At 66.2% G+C, this 26,931-nt stretch overlaps 1 protein-coding gene across 1 annotated transcript in view; it reads left to right on the forward strand.

The window, feature by feature from the left end:
• The first annotated feature begins 219 nt into the window (after positions 1 to 219).
• The window catches only part of Plxna1 (plexin A1), a 36,727-nt gene continuing 10,015 nt past the window's right edge, over positions 220 to 26,931 (forward strand). The window contains exons 1-22 of the mRNA XM_090323946.1: positions 220 to 1,476; positions 2,772 to 2,954; positions 10,950 to 11,090; positions 11,682 to 11,782; positions 11,983 to 12,106; positions 12,185 to 12,338; positions 12,624 to 12,723; positions 13,346 to 13,460; positions 17,123 to 17,323; positions 18,457 to 18,553; positions 18,626 to 18,819; positions 18,895 to 19,046; positions 19,156 to 19,276; positions 19,450 to 19,586; positions 20,596 to 20,763; positions 20,899 to 20,992; positions 21,136 to 21,375; positions 21,456 to 21,599; positions 21,769 to 22,003; positions 22,455 to 22,597; positions 23,336 to 23,592; positions 24,684 to 24,750. Coding sequence (XP_090180072.1) covers positions 289 to 1,476; positions 2,772 to 2,954; positions 10,950 to 11,090; positions 11,682 to 11,782; positions 11,983 to 12,106; positions 12,185 to 12,338; positions 12,624 to 12,723; positions 13,346 to 13,460; positions 17,123 to 17,323; positions 18,457 to 18,553; positions 18,626 to 18,819; positions 18,895 to 19,046; positions 19,156 to 19,276; positions 19,450 to 19,586; positions 20,596 to 20,763; positions 20,899 to 20,992; positions 21,136 to 21,375; positions 21,456 to 21,599; positions 21,769 to 22,003; positions 22,455 to 22,597; positions 23,336 to 23,592; positions 24,684 to 24,750 — 4,356 coding nt within the window. The 5' untranslated portion in view covers positions 220 to 288. The remainder of the gene's footprint in view (positions 1,477 to 2,771; positions 2,955 to 10,949; positions 11,091 to 11,681; positions 11,783 to 11,982; positions 12,107 to 12,184; positions 12,339 to 12,623; positions 12,724 to 13,345; positions 13,461 to 17,122; positions 17,324 to 18,456; positions 18,554 to 18,625; positions 18,820 to 18,894; positions 19,047 to 19,155; positions 19,277 to 19,449; positions 19,587 to 20,595; positions 20,764 to 20,898; positions 20,993 to 21,135; positions 21,376 to 21,455; positions 21,600 to 21,768; positions 22,004 to 22,454; positions 22,598 to 23,335; positions 23,593 to 24,683; positions 24,751 to 26,931) is intronic.

Genomic DNA, 26,931 nt, shown 5'->3' on the forward strand with positions numbered 1-26,931 from the left:
GCCAGGCCCCTGTCACCCTCCGTGGTCCCCTCTGCCAGCTCTGGCCGGTGTGGCCCTAGTGCAGCAGTGCTGGTACCAGGCGGGTGACCTCCACCACAGCTTGGTCTCGGGACCCTTCTGTCCCCCGGTCCCTGAGGGTGGGGTCTTGTCCCCCGGAAGTGTCCGCCTGGGTGGCGTGTGCGTGCGTGTCCCTGCTCATGCTCTCTGCCTGCTCTCTCTAGGGCTGAGGGTCCTCGCCCCGTGACCTTCGCCCCACCAGGATCTGAGCCCCGAGCACCTGGGCCCGCCATGCCACTGCCACCTGTGAGCCCGGGGCCTCCGCTGATGCTGCTGCTGCTGCTCCTGGGATGTGTGTGGGCCACGGGGGGCTCTGCCCAGGCCGGCCGGCGTCCACAGCCGGCCTTCCAGACCTTCGCGGTCAGCGACTGGGGCCTCACCCACCTGGTGGTGCACGAGCAGACGGGGGAGGTGTACGTGGGCGGGGTGAACCGCATCTACAAGCTGTCGGGGAACCTGACGCTGCTGCGGGTGCACGTGACGGGCCCCGTGGAGGACAACGAGAAGTGCTACCCGCCCCCCAGCGTGCAGTCCTGCCCGCACGGCCTGGGCAGCACCGACAACGTCAACAAGCTGCTGCTGCTGGACTACGCCGCCAACCGCCTCCTGGCCTGCGGCAGCGCCTCCCAGGGCATCTGCCAGTTCCTGCGGCTGGACGACCTCTTCAAGCTGGGGGAGCCGCACCACCGCAAGGAGCACTACCTGTCCAGCGTGCGGGAGCCGGGCAGCATGGCCGGCGTGCTCATCCCCGCACCGCCCGGCCAGGGCCAGGCCAAGCTCTTTGTGGGCACGCCCATCGATGGCAAGTCCGAGTACTTCCCCACACTGTCCAGCCGCCGGCTCATGGCCAACGAGGAGGACGCCGACATGTTTGGCTTCGTGTACCAGGATGAGTTTGTGTCCTCACAGCTCAAGATCCCGTCGGACACGCTGTCCAAGTTCCCGGCCTTCGACATCTACTACGTGTACAGCTTCCGGAGCGAGCAGTTCGTGTACTACCTCACCCTGCAGCTGGACACGCAGCTGACCTCGCCGGACGCCGCCGGCGAGCACTTCTTCACCTCCAAGATCGTGCGGCTCTGTGTGGACGACCCCAAGTTCTACTCCTACGTGGAGTTCCCCATCGGCTGCCAGCAGGCCGGCGTGGAGTACCGCCTGGTGCAGGATGCCTACCTGAGCCGGCCCGGCAGCTTCCTGGCCCGGCATCTGGGCGTCTCGGAGGATGAGGACGTGCTCTTCGCCGTGTTTGCCCAGGGCCAGAAGAACCGCGTGAAGCCCCCCAGGGAATCGGCGCTGTGCCTGTTCACGCTCCGGTCCATCAAGGAGAGGATCAGGCAGCGTATCCAGTCCTGCTACCGGGGGGAGGGCAAGCTCTCGCTGCCCTGGCTGCTCAACAAGGAGCTGGGCTGCATCAACTCGGTGAGCACAGCCTGCGCTGCCCCAGGGGGACGTGGATGGGAGGCGGATGCCGCCGGGACCCGGTGGCTCTGGGTCATGCTCGTTCTGCAGGCTGGGGTTCCAAGGCTCAGAGAGGCAGATTGGGGCCCCATAGACCCCTCCCCGGACCCCACTGTCCCTAGGGAACTCTTGATCTCCCCGCAGCTCCCTGGCTGTCCACGTGCCTTCCAGACCCTCGACCTCTAGTCCAGCTGTGGCCTTTCCAGGATGCTAGGGTGAGGATGCCCAGCCATAGCCATGCTGGCATTCTGTGGTCAGGGGAGGTGAGGCTGGCCGGGTCTGTGCTCCACCAGCTGCTGTGCTCTCGGGGACAGGAGCTGTTCCCTCCATGAGGGCTCCCGGCTCAGGCCAGGTCGCCTGAGCGGGCTGCCAGCCTCCAGCCCCACGCCTCCACCGGGCCTGGGGCCTCCTCTGGCTGCAGGTCTCCCATCTCTGAAGTGGACGCAGCAGGTCAGGTTGGCAGGGCCCTCTCCCACCCCCAGGTCTGCCCAGGAGTGTGAAGGGCACCTCCCTGTGGTTTCTGGAGAAATGCATGTGTCCCCACGTGCACACCATGCTTTGGCCTCTCTTTGGAGTGCCTGCCCAGCCTCGCCCTCTCTCCTCTGTCTAAGACCTGCCTCTTCCTCCCCCAAGGGCTCTCAGCCAGCCTCAGCCCGACCCAGCATTCCCTGCCCTGTTCTTGGGTGTCCTCTCCTAGCAAACCCTGTCCCCAGAGGGGGACCGTCCGGCTGACCTCTTGGCTGTCCTGTTGCCCTCCCCATCCATTCGCTCTCTCCTCTGGCCTCAGAGGGAGCAGCCCCCCTCCCGCCTGGCCTCTAGCCAGCTCCGGAACCTCCCTGTATCGATTGCTTCCTGCACACACAGCAGCCAGCCCCTTCCTGTGCCTTGAAGGTGGGACCCGCGCACTCCTGCCTTAAATAAACCTGCACTGCCTCGGCCCTGGCCTTGCCCGACCTGGCCTTGCCCGCCTTGGCCATCTCCTCTGTCTGGTCTTGGGGCCCTGGAGTGGGTGGCCCTGCCCCTCCTCCCCTCCCCTGTGCCCAGGCCCCTCCTGGACACGCTTGTTGGGCCTGGGCAGCTCTCAGAGCTTCGGTGTGTCCAGCGAGCCTAGGAGTCCCCGGGCCTGTGTGGTAGTAGCTGTGTCTGGGTCTGATGTCTGCGTGCTGGCTCCTGGAGGGCCCTGCCGGTGGCAGAGGTGGCCTGCCTGAGCCTGGAGAAGGCGCTGTGGCCCGGCTCTCATCCTGTGCCCTCTGCAGCCCCTGCAGATCGATGACGACTTCTGTGGACAGGACTTCAACCAGCCTCTGGGGGGCACAGTCACCATCGAGGGCAGGCCTCTGTTTGTGGACAAGGATGACGGCTTGACGGCCGTGGCCGCCTACAGCTACCAGGGCTACACAGTGGTGTTCACCGGCACTCGAAGTGGCCGCATCCGCAAGGTCAGGCCCGTGTGTGCAGTGGAGTGGGTGACGGGGTGGGGTGCCTGTGGGGATGCCCCGGGCCCGCTCCGCGGGTGACGGGATCCGAGGGGTCGCCCTGTGATGTGGAGATGGGCCTGGTGAGGGAGGAGGGGTCTGAGGGGCCGCCCTGTGGTGAGGGAGGAGGCGGATGTGTTTCTCTGCCAGGCTGGTGGCCTCCCGCAGCCAGGGGCCTTCCTGCCGGCCCCTCTGGGGGTTCCAGGGTGGGTGGGGCAGGTCCCGGGCCCCATGCCTCCAGGTCCAGCCTGGGTCCACTTGGCAGTATTCTGGGGCCGAGTACTGAGGCCAGCTGTGTGCCCAGTGCCCTTGGAGAGCTCCTGCTTGCAGGGAGCATGGCAGGGCAGGCTGGCGGCCTCTCCCCACACTGGGACGCCGGGTGATCTGGTGTCTGCTGAAGCAGCACTCTGCCTCATCCTCATCGCCTCCCGCCCCCGCCTGCCAGGCCAAGGGCAAGGGCGAGGGGAGGCCGCCTTCTCCTCCGCCCCGCCCTGGCGCCATGGCACGGTGCGCGGAGCTCAGGGCTGTGGTGCCTCTCTGGTTTCTAGCTTGTCCTTTCCACCTGGGAGTGTGGAGTGCTAGGTGGAGCTGGGCTGGAGGGGGGGGGGTCTTGCAAGCTGTGGGGGTTGGTGATTGCCCCACAAGGCATGGTGAGGACAAATTCCTGGCTGCGCTGAAAGGTGGGTGCTCCGAGGCCCAGGCAGGAGCAGGGAGGCAGGACTGGCATGACGGGCGGTGCCATGGGTACACGGCCTGGGGTCAGCGCAGGGCGCACAGGGTGGGGTCCCCTGTGGGTCCTGTTCTCAGCCAGAGGCTTTGGGGATGGGGGGCGAGCCCCCAGATGAGGGCAGGTCCTCTGGTGTGAGTCTGGGCGCTGTGGATGGGCCCTTCTTTCTGTGCCTGGGAGACCACGGGTTACTGAGCCACAAGAGCTGGGGGACCCTAAGGGTCACCGTCGTGTCCAGGAGGCCGTCACAGTGAGGCTGTGTGCCTGTGTACCTCGGCGGGGCCATCACCCCGCAGCCCAGAGCCCTGTACGTGCTGCCCAGAGCCTTCCCCTTGGGCACTGGCTTTTCCTGCCCAGGTGTCGTGGGCAGCTCTTGAGTGGATGTGCTTTCTAGGGTGTCTGGAGTCCCTTGCCAGAGGCTGAAGCCTGTGCTTGGGGAACTAGGGCTCATTTGTTTGGAGTTCTGCAGTGAAGCATGTGTGTGCTCCCTACCCCAGGACGGAGAGATGGCCTGTGGGGGGAAGGGAGCCCCTTCTGAGGGCCCAGGACGGAGAGATGGCCGGTGGGGGGAAGGGAGCCCCTTCTGAGGGCCCAGGACGGAGAGATGGCCGGTGGGGGGAGGCCGCCCAGCAGCTGCCCAGACCCACCGGGGTCTTTTCTCAACGTGGTGCCAAGGGCCCAGATTAGGCTTGTTCTGTCACGTGCTGTGACCTCCCGCCCGCCCAGCCTTCCTGACCCTCAGTGTACCTACTTCCAGGTTTCACAGGCCCCTGCTCCCACTGAAGTGCTCGTGGAGCATTCCCACTCCGGCATGGCTCAGGGGCCTCATAGCAGCTCCATTGTCTGTCTGACAGATGGGGAACCCGCTGCAGCACCTCATGGCTCATGCTCGGGGCTGCTGGCTGAAGCATTCTTGCTCTTGTCTCCCTCTCTGTGGGGCCATTTGGGACGCGGCCGGGCCTGCAGAGGGCCCTCCCTCCTCTCGGTGGTCCTCTGTGTCCTGCTCTGGGCCCTCAGCGGCCCCTGTGCCCTGAGTTTCCATTCCTGCACCGGGGCGGGCCTGGCTGTCTCCTCCATGGCCCGCGGCCCCAGAGGCCGTGAAGGACACTTGCTCCCTGTGGGTGTGCAGGCTTCTCTTGGCCGGACCTGGCCTTTGGGAGGCAGAATTCCCACCGTCCTCACCTCCCCCGCGCCACACTGCTGGGTGTGGGTGTGCCTGGGCTCCTGTGGCTGTGGCCAGCCCTGGCTTGGGCTGGTCCTGGCTCCTGGCCTGTTTACATGGAGGTTCCTCCTGCCCCGGGGATGTACTGCGGGAGCTCTGCGTTGCCGTGGGAGCCTGGATGCGGGGGGACCCCAGCCCCTGGCCTGGCTCAGAGGCCGGCCAGCCAGGTTGGCCCCTCCCCTCTTTCCCAGGCCTGGGCCTGGCAGGGCTTTAAAAAGCATCTCGGGAGCTCGAGGGCTGGGCTGGCCCTGGCCGGGCCCTGCCAAACGGGTTGTTGTGTAAAATTGTAGCCGGTTAATTTAAGACCTGCCAACTTGAGCTGCTCAGGGTTGGCTGCGGTGCCCCTGCCCCTCCCTGTAGGGGTGCCCCAGCGACCTTCCTACCCCTGCCCCCACCCTTCCCAGCGTGCTCCCCTAAGGACTCTGTGCTCTGTGGGTCACCCCGGGTGGCCCCGGGGATCCTGTGGAGCTGGCCCAGGCCTCTGCGGAGGAGGCCCGTGCGCCCTGTGGTGAGGAGACGGTCATCTGAGCCCTCGCTCCACTGCAGGGCCTGCTGAGGCTCAGCCTGGCCCTCCGGCAGCCTTGCCATCTGCCTGAGCGTCCGGTTTTTCAGGGTGATCTGGGTATCTGTGTCTAGTGTGAGATCTCTTCATTGTTGAATGCTGGCTACTGGCCTCGTGTGCCCGTGCCCACCGGTTGTGGCTAAGGACCCAGGCTGGTCATTGTGCAGCTTGGTCCCCGGCGTCCGGAACCAACGCTGGGCACAGGGTGGCCAAGCTCCATGCCCTTGGGCCTCCTTTCCTTCACAGAACCTGGCCATGCCCCTCCCCAGGCGCTGTTTGGCCGCCATGTCCCTCTGTGGCAATGCATGTCCACTTGTGGGCTTCCTGCTGCAGTCCACTGGTGTCGGAGCAGGACTACAGAGCTCCTCCCTATACCTCAGACCCCCACAGCTTGCCACCTGCTCCTGTCCAAGCCTCTGGGCCTCAGTGCTCGCTGGAAGCCCTGAGAGCTGGTTTCCTCTCGGGCTTGCAGCCACGGCATCTCCCTGCTTCTCAGCCATAGGGGGACAGGCTCGGCTCAGCTCCCGCAGTGCTGCTTCTGGAGCTCTCTGGACTCTGGCTGCAGCCTCGCCCGGCCCTCCAGGGCCTGAGCTGCCCAGGCCTCGGGTGTATCCGGCAGTCTGCGCTCGGGCGCGGTGTGGGGCTGTGTCCTGCTGAAGTGACAGGCGTGAGGGTGCACCGGCACCGGCAGCACGGTCTGCAGAGCCCCTCAGGAGCCCTGGCCGACCTTGGGCTTGGGCTGAGCCACGCAGGTGTTTTCTTTGTCTGCCTGCGGCCGGGCGAGGCTGCCTCCTTGAGTGTCGTACCTGCACCAGAGCTCTGCTCTGCGGGGTGACATGGCTTCTCGTGGCTCTGTTGGAAGCACTGAACGGGGCACCCGTCCAGGAGTCAGAGTTCTCAGGCTCCTTCTCCCTTTCACCTCTGGATCTGAGGACCGGGTGGGGGCGGGGTCTGCTGAGCCGGTCCTCAGCTGGCTGTGGGGTGGAGAGGCGAGCTGCCTGCCCCCGGTGTGTGGGGTGTGGGGTGGCCCTTTCACAGGCAGGGCCTCCGCTGGCCGTGCTCTCCTTTCTGGGTCCTGCCAGGGATAGCAGGGGTGACATTGACGTCGGGAGAGGCCTCCATGCCCTGAGTCCTGCATGTGCTGTCCTTGCTGCGTGTCTCAGAGTCGCTGGTGCGTGAGCGGCCACCAGCTCTGCTTCTGCTTCCCAGCAGCCAGCGGTCTCCCCGTGCATGCTGGGAACCGCGTGGCACAGGGTCCCCAGCCCTGCCGTGCTCCACGGGCTCCTGCTGGAGCCGCTGCCCCCCCTCCCCCGGGGCTCGGGGAGCTCAGGGAGCTGCCGAAGTTTGGCTCAGGTGACCAAGGAGCAGATGAGGGTCAAGGGGCCTCTCGGGTCCCAGCTGGAGACCAAGCCCATCAAACCTGTGCAGTTGGAAGCCATGCCACACTGTTTTGGCTTCTGATCAGTGCTCTCTTGGGGTTGGTGTGGTGTGGCCCCCAAAGCAATCAGTGGCTTGGCCCAGTAGCTGTGCACCTACCCCATAGCAGAGCCGTGGTTTGGGGGTCTCCTTCTGGGCAGTTTCCATACCTTCTTTGCTTTGCGTTTGTGAGCTCCTGAGTTATTAAACATCCTGTAGGGTTGAGGCTAGAGCTGGTTCAGGCAACTCCTGCTCCCTGCCTCCTGTGGGGCTCCTGGGTCCCCGGGCCCCAGGGCTCCAGGCCTCTGCGGGCTGGGAAGAACCCACTGCTGGCTTTATCAGCATCAGAACCCTCCTGGCCCGTGAGTGTAGCCAGACCCCAGGAGTGGGGCTTGCCCAGCAGGAAAGAAGCTTGACAGGAGTGAGGAAGGTCACAGAGAAAAGAGGGCCCCCCACCCCCCAGACCTCGCAGGGTCCTGGGAGGAGAGTGAAAGAGACTCCCACACCTCTGCTGCCCTCCTGTGACCACCTCAGCCCTAGAGACCAAACTCAGATCAGCCAGTACCCCCCGAGTAGGGAGGGGGGGTCTTGGAGCCCAGCCCTGGCTGCCAGCACCGGGTGGCAGGGCAAGGCACTCTCCCCACCCAGGTCAGGGCCACGCTAGGCAGGCCCCTGCCTCGGGCAGCTAGGGCGCGTGCCGGCCTTGGCACACAGCCTGGATGGCCCAGACATCTTCCTTCACGCCCCCGCCTGCCCTCACCCGGAGAATGGGCCCTTTGTTGGCTCCAGGCTGGGTGGACAGCTGACCTGGCCGGGCTGTCAGCTGCCTGCTTGCTGCAGCAGTTGGCTGGGCCCCGGTGGCAGTGGAGCAGGCAGTGGCCTCGCTAACCTGGGCCCGGGGCTCCCCGCACAGGTCAGGCCCACTGCCCGCTTCTGCAGGAGGATCGGGGTGCTGTGGGGTGGTGCCTTGTTTGGGGCAGGTTCGTGCCTGGCTCCTTCCTCATCAGCTCGGAGTCCGTAACAGACTCCCTCGAGGACCAGGGCAGCAAGTGCAGAAGCTGAGTGGCGGCCGCTGTGTCGCCTTGCGCTGGGGTGGGCCGGTGTCGAGGACCACACGTTCTGGTGCTGAGTTCAAGAAGGCTGGGGCAGGGATGGAACTGAACTCCTGGCTGCAGAGGGGTCCCCAGCCTGAGGGCAGTCGCCTCAAACGTGGAATCCACCCCAGAGCGTGGGGTCAGGTGGAGGGGAGACCCTGGGCCTCTCCCTTGCTCTGCCAGGAGTCCAGCTGCCATGCAAGGGGCTGCCACACAGCTGCCCCCAGGTGGTGGCCCTCGAGTGGACAGCTGGGGCCGGCCCATGAGCCGCCCTGGCCCTGTGCCTGCCCTCCTGGCCAGGGCTTAGGCTCTGTCCCACTTTGGGGTCTTGGCCTGTGGTTCCTCTGGCGAATCTTGTGTGTCTCAGTTTATCATCTGCGAGGTCAGTGAAATGGCTGAGCCCTGAGGTCTGGGAGAGGAACGCAGTCGCTGAGGACGCATTGCCAGCCTGCCTCCCCCACCACACGTGGGGCCCTGTCACATACACACACACCTGTGTCCAGTGGGCCCGTCACACGCTTGTGCTACGGTGTAGCCAGGGACCTCACCACACATGTGCACAAGAGACTCCAACACACGCCTAGCGTGGGACAACCCGTCACGTGTGTGCCTGCGAATGCAGGGCTTCACACACGTGTGTGCACACGGCACCATTGTATGCACGTGTGCCCGGGCGTCACTGCATGCATGTTTGAGAGGCCCGCCAGGCACGCGTGCACGTGGGGCCCCCACAAGTGTGCGTGTGCTCTCAGGCTGTGCCACGTGCAGTCAGGGCCCTCAGCATGTGAGGTTCCATCACATACGTGTCACAAAGGGACCCCATCCCATGTGCACACAGTTTCTTCTGAGCCAGGACTGAGGCTTCTCAGCACTGAGCCTGGACTGTCACCAGGCACCACACCTCGCCTCAGAGACGATGGGTCAGGCTTATCCATGACTGGTCCTCACAGTGAGTCTCAGCTGGGCCCTGCATTGCTGGGCAGGTGGACGGACAGCTGGGCACGCATGCCTCTGCTGCAGCTGTCCGTCATCTGAGCACAGGCTGCGGGGGTGGGGGCAGCGGGGGCAGCAGGGTGTGTTGGAGCCCGTGCAGGGCCTGCCCACCTCCCTTGCCTGGACTCCGTGCTCCGCTCCTGCCCTGCTTGCCTGGGAGATGCTATGCCCCACCTGGGAAAGGGGGGGGGATGGCAGGCTGGGCAAGGCTAGGGCCCAGTCCAGAGCACTGCTCGGTGGAGGGTAGGGTGATGGGGAGGCTGCGCTCTGGGCAGTCCACTGGGGTCAAGTTGGAAGTGGTCTCTGGTCAGAAGGGCCAGCGTGGGTAGCAGGAGGGGGCTGTAGTCCTGATACAGCTGGATGGAGTCTTGTCTTGGAAGCTGGCATCCCGTCCTGCCGCCTGCTCCCACTCCCCGGTGCCAGCCCCAGGCTGGTCTACACCGTCTTAGCATGCCATTCCTCTTTCTCATGAATGACAGGCCTGTGGGAAACAGAGGCAGAGAGCCACAGCTAGATGTCTGAGTCAGGTTTGGACCGAGGCAGTGTGGGTCCAGTTTGGCTCCTGGCCTGGGTCCTGTCAAGGTCTTGGTCTTGCACGGCCTGGAACCCATCCTGGTCCGAGCCCTTTCTAGAGCTGGGTCCCGTCGAGGCCTGGGTCCTGGCCTGGTCTAGCTGGCCACAGCCAACCCAGCTTCTGTGATGGGCCATGCACCAGTCTCCGACACAGGGGCCATCTGCCCCTGTGCTCTCTGAGCTGCCCACCCGGACCTGGCTGTCGGGCAGGACTGGGTGGCCATGGCTGGCAGCGGTGGGCAAGTCTGAGTGAGTCCTTCCCCAAGTACGGATAGGCAGGGCGATGTTCTCTCTCTGTCCCAGCCCATCTCACTTCCTGCGTCCCTCCTCCTGAAGTCTGCGAGCCACAGTTGGGGCAGCAGTAGAGGCAGGCCCTGCGGATCCGCGTGCCGGCGGGGCCAGCCAGGCCCCCCCTGCCCGGCTCTTCCAGGCTGGCGAGGTGGGGAGGCAGCTGAGCGGATGTGGGGGTGGCCTCCTCTCAGGAATGCAGCCTCCCCCTCCGTAGCCAGCAGCCTCTTGGCTTGCACACACCATGCCCCACCCTGGCTGGCCGCTGGCCCAGCCGGAGCTGGGGCGGGGCTTCTGCCCAGCTCTTCTGCCCCAGGCCTGCCCTGTCCAGTTCCTTGGGGCACAAAGAGGGTCCTATGCCAGCCCTGGCCCGGGCCTCTGCCTGGGGTGGAGTGGAGATGGAGAGGAGGGCAGCCACTGGGTCAGAGGCCTGAAGAGGGTGTGGAGGGTGTGGAGGGCTGGCTGCACAGTGGGCAGGAGGAGCAGGCCATAGGCCCCGTGCCCTCGAGAGCGCACTGGGCCCAGCCACGCCGGGCAGACGTGCCCTGTGAGTCCCAGCTCTAGAACCCCCCGGGTCTTTCTGTTAATTAAATACATTTGTTTGGTAAAAGCAACTAAAAATACTTGGGGCACCAAAGCTGTGGAGAGGAGCTGGCTAATGAGCACACGGCTGTGGGATCTGGGTCTATCCCCCAGCCTCCAGGAGGCCTGCTCTGCCGCCTTCTGCCGGAGTGTCTGCCCTTCCTCCAGATGGGGGGGGGGCTGGCCCCACCCCCTCCGGCAGGGGCCCCGCCCCTTTCCCGGCTGCCCCGCCCACATCCTTGCAGTCTCCAGGCCTCCACTCAGCCTCAGCCTGGCTGCCCTGCCACTCTGGGTTCTACAGCCTGTACCTGAGTCTGGCCCTGCATCTGGGGGTGGGTGCCAGGCTGTGGATTCTCCAGCCTGCGCATCCCCAGTCTGTACTGGGGCGTTGGGGACCGGTGAGGAAGCTCGCAGGGGCGAGGCAGGGGCGGCGGCCTGATGGAGGGGGCCGGGCGTTGGCTCACCCCCACTCAGCCTCCCTCCCTCCCTCCCTCCCTCCCAGATCCTGGTGAACATGGACAAGTCCAGTGGCGTGCCTGCCCTGGCCTATGAGAGTGTGGTGGTCCAGGAGAGCCACCCCATCCTGCGAGACCTTGTCCTCAGTCCCAACAACCAGTACCTGTACGCCATGACAGAAAAGCAGGTGGGTACCGCGGGCTGGAGGGTGGCCTGCCAGCGAGGCAGTCCCTAGGAAGCCGGGTCAGAGCCCAGTGTGCCCGCCAAGGGCTGCCAAGAGAACAGTGTGGACACTGGGGTGGGGGTGGGGGTGTTGGTTCCTCCTCCCCCCGCCCCCCCGTCCTGGCCCTTCTCAGAGCCATGGGCTTTCCTTGCTGGCCTCACCTGCTTGGAGTCTGCCTCTGCTCTCTGCACAAACCGTGGGGCCCACGGCAGACCCAGGGCGGCTGAGGCGGCCTCCATCTGGATGACGCTGGCTTTCCCGCCTCTTTGCCGCTCTGTCTCCCTCCTGAGTGTGGAGAGTCCGTTCCCGGGGCCTTCCAGGGGCTGGGGCACTGGGCTCCGAGGTTAGAGAGCCCGCCCGCCCCCGGCACGGATGGGGCTGGCCTCAGTCTCCACACGGAGACCCCCGGCCCGGTGGGAGCACTGTGGAGCCGGCCCTGGGCTCGTCCTGTGTGGGAAGCCGGTTGGACCTACTTGGCCAGGGCCAGGCCCCAGCACCGCGTGCTCTGGCTCCTCCCGTGTGGGCTCCTCCCCAGTGACGCCCGCTCCTCCCCAGGTGACGAGGGTGCCTGTGGAGAGCTGTGTGCAGTACACCTCGTGTGAGCGGTGCCTGGGGTCTCGGGACCCCCACTGTGGCTGGTGTGTCCTGCATAGTGTGTGAGTCGTGGTGGCCGGGTTGGGGGCCTGACGCCGGGCGCGGGAGGCCCGCTGAGCTCCTCGTGTGCTGCCGCTGCCCTCGCAGCGGCTGACCAGGGTGTTGGAGGAGGGTGGTGGTGGATGCCAGGCCCGGGACCCCTCCGTGGCGGGCTGGCTGAGGTCACCTGGCCCTGCCCCGAGCCTGCACCCTCTGCCTGCAGCTGCTCCAGGCGCGACGCCTGCGAGCGGGCGGACGAGCCCCAGCGCTTCGCCTCCACGCTGGTGCAGTGCGTGCAGCTGACCGTGCAGCCTCGCAACGTCTCGGTCACCACGTCTCGGGTCCCGGTGAGTCCGGTCACGGGGACGGGGGGGGATGGGGGGCCATGGGGAGGGGCCCCACTCACACAGGCCTCCGTGGCTCAGCTTGTGCTGCAGGCCTGGAACGTGCCCGACCTCTCAGCCGGGGTCAACTGCTCCTTTGAGGACTTCACCGAGTCCGAGGGCGTCCTCCAGGACGGCCGCATCCACTGCCGCTCGCCCTCGGCCCAGGAGGTGGCACCCATCACCGGGGGCCAGGGTGAGTGTCCCCCGCCCAGGAGACCCCGGAGACGCTGCTTAGAGCCGGCTGATGGTGGTAGGAACAGGGAGGCGGAGGAGGGAGTTGCAGGGTCAGGGCGCTGGTATCACTAGCTGGGGGGCCTGTGGGGGCCTGCGACGGCCGAGCCGTGCCCAGCAACTCTGCACACAGTCCACAGCCCACTAGGGAGGAGACAGGCGTCCAGAGTCCAGGCCTGCTTCTGGGTGGAGAGGGGTCCCGGGCTTGGTGGCCTGCAGCTCGTGACCCTGCCGGTGCTGCCCGCAGGACACCAGCGGGTAGTGAAGCTCTACCTGAAGTCCAAGGAGACAGGGAAGAAGTTTGCATCCGTGGACTTCGTGTTCTACAACTGCAGCGTCCACCAGGCGTGAGTGCACCCGGCCACCGCGGCCCCTGCTCCCGTGACGCCTCTGCCGGCGGGCCTGATGCCCCGGGCCTTGGCTGGGCCGGGGCGAGGGGGGCCGAGGCCAGCGAGCACTCTGGTGCCTGCTACCTCTGAGCCTGGCTGTTGCTAGACCACCAGGTGTCCAGGTGCCTGTTCCTTCTGAACCCTCTGAGGCTCAGGTCCACTCTCCTTCCCTGCCTCTGCGATGCGTGCCTTTGGGGTTGGAAGGCCCCTGGCAGAAGGCAGAGTTCTGCACTCCTCCGAGATGAGGTGACATGGCCCTGCAAGCCCCACCCCCTCGGTTGTGTTCCTAGCTCTGGGTGCCCCTCCCCATCCGGTGGGTAGGTGGGGGTTGGCGGGGAGACTGCCCTGTCCTCCAGAGGGCGAGCCTGGGTGAGGCTGTGTGGACAGCCTGCTTGGCTCTGATGGGAGCACGTGTGGACCGAGTTTGTAAAAACAAGAGTAGACGACACAGCTCCTCCCCTGTGCCGCTCACTTCTGCGTGAGGAGTCACCACAGCGGTGGGATCGGGGATCACGCACAGGGGCAGGGGCACAGGGGTGTCCGGGGCCTGCCCTTACGCCTACCCCGCCCTCTCCCGCAGGTGCCTGGCGTGTGTCAACGGCTCCTTCCCCTGCCACTGGTGCAAATATCGCCACGTGTGCACCAATAACGCTGCCGACTGTGCCTTTCTGGAGGGCCGTGTCAACGTCTCCGAGGTACGCTCGTGGGACCGGGCTCGGGTTCGGGTTCAGAGGCCAGGGGTCCACAGGTGCCTGCCTGGGCAGCTCCCACACAGAGGGGTGGCCAGCAGGTTGGCCGACAAGGACGCTGGTTGGAGTGCCCAGGTTTTTTGGGCTCCCGGGATGTGGGAGCTGCCTCCACAGCCGGTCCTGGCGTCTGGCCTCTGCGCGTGGGTGCCTGGAGGGGACTGTCTGGGCACAGGGAAGAGGGTAGGTTCTGGGCCCCAGAGCTGGCGTGGAGGGTCTGAGGTGTGAGGAGCCAGCTTGGTGGAGCGTGTGCCCCGGCAAGGTCCTCAGAGGCAGGAGGAACTGGTTGGATTAACGGCGTGGTGCTGGTGGGCTCTGGAGTCATCTGCCGTGCGCGTGGTAATTGCTAGTAATTAGGCAGCAATTACTTTGCAGCCTGGGCAAGGCAGACTGTGTTTGTGAGCAGCAGGCCGCTCCTCCTGGAGCTGAGGTCCTCTGCATCAGGACGGGCGGGGGCCCCTGGGCGGGGGGCTTGGATGCCCTGGGCGTGGTGCGGGACCCGTCAGCTGGAGAGGAAGAGGGGGGCGTGGCCTCCCCACCGTGGCCCTCAGGGTCCAACTACTGGACCAGCCTTCTTTGGAGGACCTGAGCCGCAAAGGCAGGGGCGTCAGGCCTCCAAGGTGCAGGGCCCTTGCCTTCCCCGTACCCCTCTCTCCGAGGCCTCCTCAGACCGTGGGCCCTGTCACCCTCTGCACTTGTGAGCAACTCAGAGGCAGGCCTGGGGCAGACGCGAGCCTGTGACCAGGGTGGCTTTTCCAGAAGTGTGGTTGGGAGACTTGCCAAGGCTTCCAGGATGGTGGGCCTGGCCACAGCAGACGCCCTGAGTCCCCACAGGGCTGCCGGCCCAGGCCAGGCGCCGAGGTTGAGGACGGTGGCCTCCAGGCAGCAGAACAGACTCCCCCGGAGTCAGTGGCCCTGGGTGTCCGCAGAGGCGGCCATGGTGACCCTGGGCCTGGGAGGAGGTAGGGAGGTGGCACTGGGTGTCCTTGGCTGTGGCCCTGGGCTTGTTTGCAGACATTTGTGAGGGATGCAAGGCTTAGATGGAACTGTGAGGAAAGCTGCAGGTGTGTGTTGATGAGCAGCACCCCGCTTCCCACCCCCAGTTTGGAGGCCCCATGTGGACGCAGACTGTCACAGCCCGAGCACTCTCCTGGTTCCCGGGTGAGCAGGGCCCCCACCCGGCCTGTGCCCTCACACTTGCCAGAGTTTGGTGCAGCACTGGGCACAGGGCCTGGAGGAGCCCCCACCGGAGGGGGGGTCAGGAGGGGGGGCTGGCACTGTCCTGGGGGACGGCTCAGTTCTGTCCGCGAGGGGCCCTGGGAGACTCCTGCTCTGCCTGTCCTCCCCAAGTGAAGTGCAGCAGACCTCGGCCCTGCGGGGCCTTGGCTCCCAGGAAGTGGCTGGCGAGGAAAAGCCCTGCTTCCATTCCAGCCACCAGCTTCTGCCAAGCACCACCTGCCCTTTAAAACCAAAAACTTTGATTTGCCCTCCCCATTAGCAGGGCGTGAGCTCAGGACTTCACACTTACTGGACAGGCACTCTACCACTTGAGCCCTGCCTCGAATGGTCATTTTCTCAAGTTACCTCTTTCCCCCACCCCCACCCCCTGGATTTGTTTGAGCTCAGGACTCTGAGCTTCTGTGGCTTTCCTGCTCGATTGCTCTGCTGGTGCTTTGCCACTTGAGCCACGCTGCTCAGCCTGTTTCTTACTGGTTATTTTTATTACCCAGGCTGATCTCAAACCATGAACCTATGAACCTCTGCACCTCTGCATCTCAGCCTTCTGAGTAGCTAGAATTACAGATGTACAATTGGCTTACCTTGCTTTGGGGGCACCATTTACTATTTTTGGGGGGGGCTGGCTATGGGGCTTAAGCCCTAGACCTGGGCGCTGTCCCTGAGCTCTTTTGCTCAAGGCTAGTGCTCTACCATGTCGAGCCACAACGCCACTTGGTTTTGTTGTGGTTTAATGGAAATAAGCATCTCACAGGCTTTCCTGCCCAGGCTGGCTTGAACTGCGGTCTCAGATCTCAACCTCCTGAGCAGCTAGGATTGCGGAGTGAGCCACCAGTACCTGACGCCATAGACAGAATTTTCATAAAATCAAGATCGGGACCTAGCGGATGAGGGTGATTTAAACACCACTGATGACAGTGTGGGCCAGCGCAGGGCTTCTCCATGCTGTGTGCTGCACACGCAGGGGTTTGATGTTTTTATCTTGGGGCCATAGTTAGACTTGGCTTGGGAAATCCGTGCAGGTCCACTCGAGGTGGGCAGCCTTCCATATTTTGACTCATTGTGTTGAGGAAAGAGCTCTGGGTCACAGGGAGGAAGTGCCCGCCTGGCCAGGGAGGGCTCCCTGCCTCGGCCATCTCCCAGCTGCATGCCAGGCCCGAGCCTGGGACCACACCATCACCCCCGTTGAGAGCCAGCTCCCAGGGGCCTGAGCCCTGCCCAGCCTGGCACCGCACAACCATCCCCAGAGGTGGCCGAGTCCCAGGGCCGCAGGCTCCTCCTGGGCGGCTGCTGGAGAGAAGGACGCCGCCGGGCCTTTATCCTACTGTGTGAAAGCAGTTCCTGCGCCCCTTCCCATAGCCTCACAGCAGCACCTGCAGCGCAGGTCCCTGGGCTGTGGAATGCAGAGGTGGGAGACACCCTCGGGCGTGCAGCGGAGGTGGGGTGGGGTCCAGGCCCCACAGCCCACCTCTGTGGGGCCAGCTTGGTGGCTGCTCAGCTTAGTAATCGGGGTGGTAAGGGCCAGCCCTGGCCTTGCACCGCCGGCCGTGGGGTCCTCCCTGCTCCCCTGGAGCTCGCGGGCGGCCGGTGGTGTTCCCTGGCTGACGCGATGGGGAGAGCCGCGTGGGGCGAGAGCTCCTCGAGGCTGGAGGGCAGGCTGGGGTGGACCCCAAAGGCCTCAGCGCCCAGGTCTGCCCTGCCGGGTCCCATCACGAGGCCTTCCAGGCTGGGATGAGGGGCGCAGCCGCCAAGTAGCGAGGAGAAGGGGGGGCTGTGGCTGGAGCACGCCTTCAGTGAGTCCCTCTGGCCTGTGGATGAGGGAGCACGCCTAGTGGGCGGTCAGCTCCCTTACACAGCCCCACAGCGCTGTCCTGGACCCACCCCCACCGTGGGAGCCGTCAGCAGGCCTGGGGATTCCGTCTCCACCGTCCCTATTTAAAGCCGCCCCAGGCTCCCGCGGGCCGGCTCTCCAGGGACTGCTGCCAGCGGTGCTGCAAGGAAGCTGGGCCTTGCATCAGTTATTGTTGCAGAACGCAGGCCCAGGCGGGGGGGGGGGTGGCTGTTTTTCTGTCGGCTCCAGCTATTTTTACCTGCTCCCCAGGTCCCCAGCTGAGTCTCCAGCGGCAGCACCCCACTCTGGGCTCCTGCCTCAAGGGCCTGTGCAGCTGCAGGCCAGATGGGGCCCCGTGGCCTCCAGAATGCTGGGGTCCTCGGACATGGAGCCAAGGCAGGCAGACTGGGTGGCAGGGGGCAGAAGCTGAGGGCAGAAGCCGAGGGCACTGCCCCGGGGCCCTCAGATGCCAGTGAGGACGGCGCCTCCAGCTCCACACGCCAGGCCCGGGCAGAGCCCCTGCTCACTCAGCCTTGTCCCTCAGGACTGCCCCCAGATCCTGCCCTCCACCCAGATCTACGTGCCGGTGGGCGTGGTGAAGCCCATCACCCTGGCTGCACGGAACCTACCCCAGCCTCAGTCAGGCCAGCGCGGGTACGAGTGCCTCTTCCACATCCCCGGCAGCCCTGCCCGGGTGACAGCCCTGCGCTTCAACAGCTCCAGCCTGCAGTGCCAGAACTCCTCGGTGAGGCGGGGGCGGGGGCGCTGTCCTGGGTGGGTGAGGCAGGAGGGCTGGGGTGGGGCCAGCTCTGCTGAGCCTGGCTCCTGCGCTGTGGCACCATCAGGTGCAGCTTGAACCCCCTGCCCGCACTCCCCGGATGTAGGAGTAGTCCAGGTCCTGGGCCGTGGCTGGGCCACATCTGTGGGCACAGCTGCAGATCCTTCAGGCAGCCAGTTGGGGTGCGGGGCCTGGCGCTGTGGCCCCCGGGAGATGCTCCCACGGCAGTGCTGGCATGTGCCAATGGTCCGGGCTCCCTGCTGATGTGACGACACCCGCCAGGAGCACTGGGGCATCTCGGGGTGTGGCCTGGGTGGCCGGGGAGGAGGTGCCTGCTCCGAGGCCTGGCCTCAGGTGCACTCTCTCCTCTGGCTCCCTGGGCTTCCCGGTTTGTCCAGTCAGCAGTGTGGAGCACCTCCCAGGGTGGGCTCTGGGCACAGTAGGGGCGTTGGCAGGGCCCTAGGGAAGGGCCTGATAGTCGGCTTCTCTGGCCCTCTGGCTGACAGGTCTGTCGTAGTGGGAGGGGAGCCTGCTGGTCGAAGCTGGTTCCTTGGCTGAGGGTGGTGGCTATGTGGCCCTCCACCTGTGGCGCCATGCTCTGTACCCGCCCCCCCCAAGCGCCTGTGTCTCCTGTTCCCCAGCCATGGGCCCCTCCTCTCTAGGTCCATGCTCAGCAGGAGAAGGGGGCGTGAGGGATTAAACAAGGGTGGTTTGTCCAGGGTTGTCCCCTCCAGCCAGGCTGAGGGACGGAGCTGGCTCATCACTCCGGAACATGGGACAGCGCTGGAGCCCAGCCTGCCTGGGACGGCTGCAGGACACGGACGCCCCACTTTGGGCGGAGTTTGCAGTGTTCCTCCTGCTGTCCGGGGGGCTGTCTGGGGTCCTGGTTCCCCAAGAGAGGCTGAGACTGTCTCCCAGAGGCTCCCAGGGAGGAGCGTGCTGGCTCGGGGAGCCGGCCGCCTGGGGGAGGAGTCAAGTGACTGCCTGGGCTTCAAGCAGCAAGCCCACGCGTGGCCGTTCTCCAGGGGAGAGGCATGCCGGCCCCAGCCGGCAGCCCTGCTCCTTGCACCCCGGCACTGACGCCGTGCCCGTGCCCGCAGTACTCCTACGAAGGCAACGACGTCAGCGACCTGCCCGTGAACCTGTCTGTGGTGTGGAATGGCAACTTTGTCATTGACAACCCCCAGAACATCCAGGGTGAGCGGCGGGGCTGGGCGGGGCCCTCAGGGCGGGGGGTGGGGGGACGCGCTGACCCGGCCTCCCCCGCAGCCCACCTCTACAAGTGTCCAGCCATGCGCCAGAGCTGCGGCCTCTGCCTCAAGGCCGACCCGCGCTTCGAGTGCGGCTGGTGCGTGGCCGAGCGCCGCTGCTCCCTGCGCCACCACTGCCCTGCGGAGGTGCCCGCCGCCTGGATGCACGCCCACCACGGCAGCAGCCGCTGCGCAGACCCCAAGATCCTCAAGGTAGGCGGGGGGCCGGGCCCTGGCCTCCCCTGGCGCGGGGCCTGGCTGCCGTGCCCAGCGTCCGTCTTCCCGCAGCTGTTTCCGGAGACGGGCCCTCGCCAGGGAGGGACGCGGCTCACCATCACCGGTGAGAACCTGGGCCTTCGCTTCGAGGACGTGCGGCTGGGCGTGCGCGTGGGCAAGGTGCTGTGCAGCCCCGTGGAGAGCCAGTACATCAGCGCCGAGCAGTGAGTGCCGCAGGGACTGTGGAGGGCGCCCACCAGCACTCCGGAGGGCGGCGGGGGAGCAGGGGTGGGGGCAGCAGCCACTGAGGCCGCCCTGCCCGCCTGCCTGCAGGATCGTGTGTGAGGTCGGGGACGCCAGCACGGTGCGGGCCCACGACGCCCTGGTGGAGGTTTGCATCCGGGACTGCTCGCCCCACTACCGGGCTCTGTCACCCAAGCGCTTCACGTTTGTGGTGAGTGCCGCCGGACGCTCCTGCCTGGAGAAGGTGGTGGGGGCCGGGACCTCGGAGGTCTGGGGTGGGGCCTCCCCGGGGAAGGTGCTCTGTCCGCTCCCCTCCTGGGCTGGGACACCCGGGGTCATGGGCATGGAGGCTTCCTGGTAACAGGTCACGTCACTCTCCGGCAGACCCCGACCTTCTACCGTGTGAGCCCCTCCCGTGGGCCCCTGTCAGGTGGCACCTGGATTGGCATCGAGGGCAGCCACCTGAATGCAGGCAGTGACGTGTCTGTGTCCATCGGGGGCCGGCCGTGCTCCTTCTCCTGGTATGTGGTGACGGGGGGGGGGAGGGCGCGGACGCATTGGGCGGCAGGGACACACACACACACATGCACGCACACACATGCACGCACACATGCATATGCACGTACGCACACACTGCACCCACTGGTGGTCCTGATCCGGCTGTCCCTGGCCGGGTCCCCTCCCGTTGCCTGGGTAACGGGTATGGAGAACCTGGCTGGGGTGATCACTATGGAAACTCAAGAGGCAGAGGTTACCATGGAGACCGGGGCTGCCTCTGGAGAAGCAGTGAGGAGGGCGGGGCCTGGCGGCCAGAGGCCGGCACCCCCTGCACCCCTGGGCTGGGGGAGGGGACAGGACTCCCCTGGGAACAAAATATGAAGCATTTAAAAAAAAATTAAGAGAAAACAGACATCTTAACAAAAGCCTTGAGGCCTGAAGTGGATAATTTTAGATTAGGGAGATAATGGAAGGGCCCTTTAAATATTTTCCTGTGGTAATTACTGTTCTCAGAGTGATCATTGGTGTTTGCAGCTGAGCCAGGCCTGGCAGCTCTGGGCATCCAGGCTGTAGTGAGAGAGCGGGGTGGGAGGGGAAGGGGCAAATGTACCACCGCCTGGTGCCAAGGGGGAGGCAGAGGCAGGGCACAGAGTCCAGGTGAGGGTCTCCTGAGGAGAGAGACAGGGCTGTCCTTTCTCTAAGGTGGAGCCCATGAGCAGAGCAGCCTGAGGTTGGAGCCCAGTTGGGGGAAAGGGAAGAGGCCCGTAAGCCAGGCCCCGCCTGAGGGGCTGGAGGCAGGGGGTCAGCCGTGAAAGGCTCTAAGCTTCTGGCACAGGTGGCTACCTGGAGACAGAGTGTGCCCTGTGTGTGGTAGTGGGCTGGCTCACTGTGGAGCCCGCACCCTGCTCGCCCTGGGGGACGGGGGCCAGAGTGCCCCCGCTCGTGCTGGGAGATGGGGGGGGCTGGGAGGGGACTGGGAGGGGGACCAGGAGGGGACGGGGCCAGGGCGCCCCTCACACGAGCTCGCCTCAGGAGGAACTCCCGGGAGATCCGCTGCCTGACGCCCCCGGGGCAGAGCCCGGGCGGCACTCCCATCGTCATCAACATCAACCGGGCCCAGCTCACCAACCCCGAGGTGAAGTTCAACTACACGGAGGACCCCACCATCCTGAAGATTGACCCTGAGTGGAGCATCAACAGGTGGGCACGGCTGCTAGCCGCCACGGGGGGGGGGGGGGACTGAGCCAGGCCCGGTCCCTGCCAGCCGCCGTGGGAAGGCGCCGTGAGTGGGACACTGGCCCGGCATGTGCGCTGAGCCCCCGCTCGCTCATCTAGTGGTGGAACCCTCCTGACCATCACGGGCACCAATCTGGGCACCGTCCGTGAACCCCGGATCCGGGCCAAGTACGGAGGCGTGGAGAGGGAGAACGTGAGTCCGTGACCCCGCCCCTGCCTCGCCCACGGAGGCCCTCTGTCTTCCTCCCGGGGTGGGGGATTTGAGGGGCCTGCGCAGCCCCCTCGGGCAGGGCTGTGTCTCGGGAGCCCCAGCGCAGCACGCTCGTTCCGTCCCAGAGCTGTGTGGTGTACAATGACACGACCATGGTGTGCCGGGCCCCGTCGGTGGACAACCCCACCCGCAGCCCCCCGGAGCTGGGGGAGCGGCCCGACGAGCTGGGCTTCGTCATGGACAACGTGCGTGCCCTGCTGGTGCTCAACTCCTCCTCCTTCCTCTACTACCCCGACCCCGTGCTGGAGCCGCTCAGCCCCACCGGCCTCCTGGAGCTGAAGCCCAGCTCTCCCCTCATCCTCAAGGTGGGTCCTGGCCGGCGCAGGGGGGCCGGGGGCTGGGAGCGGAGACCCGGACCTGCCTTGGCTCACCCTGCCCCGTGCAGGGCCGGAACCTGCTGCCGCCAGCCCCTGGCAACTCACGGCTCAACTACACGGTGCTCATTGGCTCCACGCCCTGCGCCCTCACTGTGTCGGAGACGCAGCTGCTGTGCGAGTCGCCCAACCTCACAGGACAGCACAAGGTCACGGTGCGTGCCTGGCCCCCCTCCCCTGGCACAGAGCTCAGCACACGCCAGTGCCTGCCTTGCCAGCCCCGTGCCCAGTCCAGCCTGGTCTGTCCAGCGGCTCGCGCCCCCCAGGCCGGCGCCCGTCCTCGCCCTCGCCCTCCTGACGCCCTCCACCCCGCCCGCCCGGCAGGTGCGCGCGGGCGGCTTCGAGTTCTCCCCAGGGATGCTGCAGATGTACTCGGACAGCCTGCTGACGCTGCCCGCCATCGTGGGCATCGGCGGGGGCGGCGGCCTCCTGCTGCTCGTCATCGTCGCCGTGCTCATCGCCTACAAGCGCAAGTCCCGGGATGCCGACCGCACCCTCAAGCGGCTGCAGCTCCAGATGGACAACCTGGAGTCCCGGGTGGCACTGGAGTGCAAGGAAGGTATGCTGCAGCCGGGAGGGGCGGGGCAGGGTGGAGGGGAGGGGAGGGAGGAAGGGGGGGGCCAGCGGGAGGGGGGCCCTGCCCCCACGTCCTTCCCTCTGGAGGTGACACAGAGCACATCCCCGAGCAGCGGGACCAGCACCCCACAGCTCAGGAACGTTCTGTGGGGCCTGGAGTGAGAGGACCAGGTGTGCAGGTGACAGGTCTGCGTGAGGGCTGCTGGCCCGGGACGCCTGCAGATGTCCCCTCCGCGCTGTGGTTGAAGCAGGACGCCCAGCCCTGCGGCACCTCTGTCGTGTCAGGACTGACTGGTGTTCGTGGCACCAGGACTCACAGTGGCTTCTGCTTCAAAGACCGGGGCCAGAAAGACTAGACTTGATCTTGGGCAGACAGCTGGGGGATCTGGGGGTGCCGGGGGGGGGTCTTGACCTGGGCCCCTGTCTCTCCGCAGCCTTTGCCGAGCTACAGACAGACATCCACGAGCTGACCAGCGACCTGGATGGCGCAGGCATCCCATTCCTGGACTACCGCACCTACGCCATGCGTGTGCTCTTCCCCGGAATCGAGGACCACCCTGTGCTCAAGGAGATGGAGGTAGGGGCCCCCTCGGCCTGGGGCCTGGGCCGGGGTGAGCCTGCAGGAAGGCTGACAGCAGATCCAAGAGGAGCCAGCATGGGTCAGGGGCGCCCGGGGGCTGGGACCTGGAGGCTGGGGCTGTGGCCTCTTGGCCGCTCCACTCCCCCTGGTTAGCAGGGCACCAGGCAGGCCTCAGCCAGCCACATCCAGCTGGGCTCCCAGCAGGTCCTCCGGAGCTGGGCTGAGGCCCTGCCACTCACTTCTGGAGGTTCTGGGTGTTGAGTTTTTTAGGGTGTCACCGTTTGGCACGTGGTGGGTGAGGTGTTGACAGCTGTGCAGAGAAGTGGGCGCCTGAGGCCTCAGGGCCCCCTGTAGGCCAAGAGCCCGGTCCAGGATTCAGGCCCCAGTGTGGGGGCCCGGCCCTCTGCTGTCTGCTACACCCCCACGGCTCGGCTCGGTGTGGGGAGCTCCCCCCTGTGCCCTGCCTCTGTGGGTGGCAAGTCCCCGGGGGCCTGGCTGGCCCGCTGTCACTCAGGCCTAGACCACGGCTGCTTTGAGCTCTTCTCCCCGCCTTCCTGTCCCCTGGTCCTGAGGCATGGTGGCGCACAGGCTCTGTGTGCTCAAGACAGAGGCCTGGACTGTCCTCGGCACCCTGCGGCCAGCGTGACTTCCCACCCATCACCCAGGCCTGCCTGCCGGCCCCGCCCCGCCCCGCGTGGCTCCTTTCCCGTGGCCTCAGCCCTCCCTCGTCCCCAGGTGCAGGCCAACGTGGAGAAGTCCCTGACGCTCTTCGGGCAGCTGCTGACCAAGAAGCACTTCCTGTTGACCTTCATCCGCACGCTGGAGGCGCAGCGCAGCTTCTCCATGCGTGACCGGGGGAACGTGGCCTCGCTCATCATGACGGCGCTGCAGGGCGAGATGGAGTACGCCACGGGCGTGCTCAAGCAGCTGCTGTCGGACCTCATCGAGAAGAACCTGGAGAGCAAGAACCACCCCAAGCTGCTGCTGCGCCGGTGAGCCGGGCGGGGAAGCCACCGCCAGGGCCGTCGGTGCCGCCCTGGGGTCCTGCCCAGGCGCTGTGGAGTCGCTGGGCCCTGCCTGCCGCGGCTTCCCCACCACCAGCTAGTGCCAGTGGGTGCCATCTGGGCCAGTGTCATCGCACTCTGGGCTCGGGGTAAAGTCTCGGTGTCTTCATGACCCTCCCAGAGAAGCCCGATGCCCACTTTCGTGGCACTTTTCAGAAAGGCGGGGCCTGTGGGCCAAGGTGTGGCCCAGGGCTGGAGCTGTGGGTTGAGGGCATGGGCAGGGGCCTGGGCCTATGGCCCAGTGGGCCAGGGCATGGGCTGGGGCTAGGGCATGGGCCTGGGCCTGTGGGGAGAGGGCGTGGGCCTGGGCCTGTGGGGAGAGGGCGTGGGCCTGGGCCTGTGGGGTGAAAGCCTGGGCCTGGGCCTGTGTGGTGAGGGTGTGGGCCAGGCCTGTGGGGCGAGGGTGCGGGCCTGGGCCTGTGGGGCGAGCCCGTGGGCCTGGGCCTGGGCCTGTGTGGTGAGGGCGTGGGCCGGGGGCTGTGGGGTGAGGGCGTGGGCCGGGGGCTGTGGGGTGAGGGCGTGGGCCGGGGGCTGTGTGGTGAGGGTGTGAGCCGGGGCTGTGGGGTGAGGGCGTGGGCCGTGGGCTGTGGGGTGAGGGCGTGGGCCGGGGGCTGTGGGGTGAGGGCGTGGGCCGGGGGCTGTGGGGTGAGGGCATGGGCCGGGGGCTGTGTGGTGAGGGCGTGGGCCGGGGCTGTGGGGTGAGGGCGTGGGCCGTGGGCTGTGGGGTGAGGGCGTGGGCCGGGGGCTGTGTGGTGAGGGCTTGGGCCGGGGGCTGTGGGGTGAGGGCGTGGGCCGGGGGCTGTGGGGTGAGGGTGTGGGCCGGGGGCTGTGTGGTGAGGGCTTGGGCCGGGGGCTGTGTGGTGAGGGTGTGAGCCGGGGCTGTGGGGTGAGGGCGTGGGCCGGGGGCTGTGGGGTGAGGGCGTGGCCGGGGGCTGGGCCTGTGGGCCAGGGGCAGGGCGGGTGGGACTGTGGTTCTGGCTGTGGTGCAGACAGTGCATCTGTTGCGTCTGCATCCGTAGGACTGAATCTGTGGCTGAGAAAATGCTGACCAACTGGTTCACGTTCCTCCTGTACAAGTTCCTCAAGGTAAGCAGTGCCCGGCTTGGGGACTGAAGTAGGCAGCAGGGTGTCCCAGCTGAGAGCTGCCCAGGGCTGGGGAGGCACAAGGACCAGGACTGCATCGCCGCCGCCTCCTCCGAGCAGCCTCAGAGTGGACACTCCTGTCTAGAGCAAGTGCCTGGCCTGGAGTCGCCAGGTATCTGGAACTGGCCACAAGGGGCAGGGCAGGGCAGCGACCTGGGCAGGGCCTCCAAGGGCCAGTGCCACCGCCAGCCCTGGCCCAGCTGGAGGATCAGAGGGCTCCTGTGGCTAGCGTGGTGAGAGGGGCGCTGGGCTTCCTCTGTCATCTCCTGAGCCCAGGTGGCCCAGGGGCCTAGGATGTGTCTGGCAGCATAGCTGGCCACCAGTGCGCTGGTGCCACCCCCTGCTCCTCCCTGCTCCTCCCTGCTCCTCCCTGCCCCTCCCTGGCTTGCTGATGTACATAGTGCATAGGTCTGTGCACAGGGCACCCTGGTCTGCCGCGAGTAGATGGGCGGGGGCTGTGGAGAGCAGCCGAGGCCAAAGCCCCGCACGGGGGCTGGGAGCCAGCTGGCAGGGCCGTGGGGCGAGGCGGGCACGTGGTGGACGCAGCAGTCCGGCCCTCAGCCAGCCGCCCCATTCCAGACGGGCAGCATTCCTGTAAATACGCTGTTCTGCAGACTTGGTCATTGGCGTGCGTGCTCATTCATGGGGCTCCGTCACCCGGGAGCAGCAGTGCAGAGTGGGGCTGAGCAGCGCCGGCCGCTGGGGGTGCGCTGCCCGTCTCGAGTGACCCCACTTGGTCTGACTCCACACCCAGAGCAGCGGGCTGCAGCTCAGCGCGTCTTGGCTGAGGGCCGACATTGGGTCTGAGCCTGTCTGGTGCCAAGTGGCGGGAGGCAGGCTGGCCTGGGGAGAGCTGGCGAGGCGTGGCCTCCACGGCCTGCAGTGGGCCAGGATCAAGGCCGAGCTGCCTCAGGAAGGGGCTGTGTCTCCTGGAGCTGAGGCTGAGGGGTGTGTGGGGTGGGAGAGGAGGGGGCGAGCAGGGCGCGGGGAGAGGGGTGGGGCACAGCTGGCCGAGCTGACTGGGGTCGCGGGGTCCCTGGAGAGCCGAGTCTACACAGCCTGCACCTCCGCTGGTTCCTGTGTGGCCTCTCCAGTCCTCAGCACCGGACACCTGGAGGCCTCACTGGGGCCTCTCTCCTCGGAGGCCTGCTTCTGCCCCAGTCTGTGGCCCCGTCGGTGGCCATTGCTCTCCTCCCTCCCTCCTCTCTCTCTTCTCTCCCACCCCCTCCCAGGATCGTGTCTTAAACTCCATCTCTCGCTCTTGAGCATCAGTTTTTCCTCACAGCTGACTCCCCAGCTCTCTTTGTTTGGCTTTTTTGGTGGTTAATTGGAGATAGGGCATTGCATGTGTCTGTCTGGGCTGCCTCTGCAGTGGCCGGGTTTACAGACAGGAGCTACAGCGCCCACTGGCCCTCAGGCCCTCGTTTTGAGAGCAGTGTGAGGCGCGGGTGAACTGAGGCCCCGAGGCCTGCTTCCCGTGATGGCTTCACAGGCTTCCGGCGTTCGGGTGTGTGAAGAGCTTTGCATCCACCAGGAGTTGCGTGGCGTCTTGAGTTTGGATCGTTCTCAGCCTGGCGAGAGCCGTAGGTCGTGTCTGGAGGGGCGGGGCAGGGTGGGGCAGGTCACAGGGATGGGCTCGCCCGCCTGCCCGTGGTGTTGACGAGGCTTTCCACAGAGGATGTGGTCTCTGGGAGGCGTCTCAGGGACACCCTGTGTCCCAGACCTTGTCCTGCCCTGAAGCCCAGGCCCATTCCTGTCAGGTGCTAGCAGTCCCTCCCCAAGCCCCTGGCGTTGCTGGTCCTTTGGGGACCTTCTGCAAGTGGCATTACCCAGTGTGTGTCCCTGTGACTGGTGGTTCCGCTCAGCAGGAGTAGGGGCAGCCACCTTGTCCTTTAGCAGAGGGAATGAGCGGTGGTGACAGTGCCCCCCAGCCACGGCTTCACGACAGACTGGTTCTAACCAGAAATCATACACATGAACAGTCTGAGAGTTTCAAAGGCCTGTCGGGCTGAGAAGCATGTTGAGTGTCCCTCGCTTCTGCCCTGACCTCAGTCCAGATGGCGGAGGTTTCCCTCCTGCCCCACGCCGGCCTCCTGTCCTCCTGTCTTCGTGTCCGCCTGGCAG

The sequence above is a fragment of the Megascapheus bottae genome, chromosome 33 (genome assembly GCF_031878675.1).
Source record: "Megascapheus bottae isolate mThoBot1 chromosome 33, mThoBot2.hap1, whole genome shotgun sequence".
In the NCBI taxonomy this organism is placed as follows: Eukaryota; Metazoa; Chordata; class Mammalia; order Rodentia; family Geomyidae; genus Megascapheus; species Megascapheus bottae.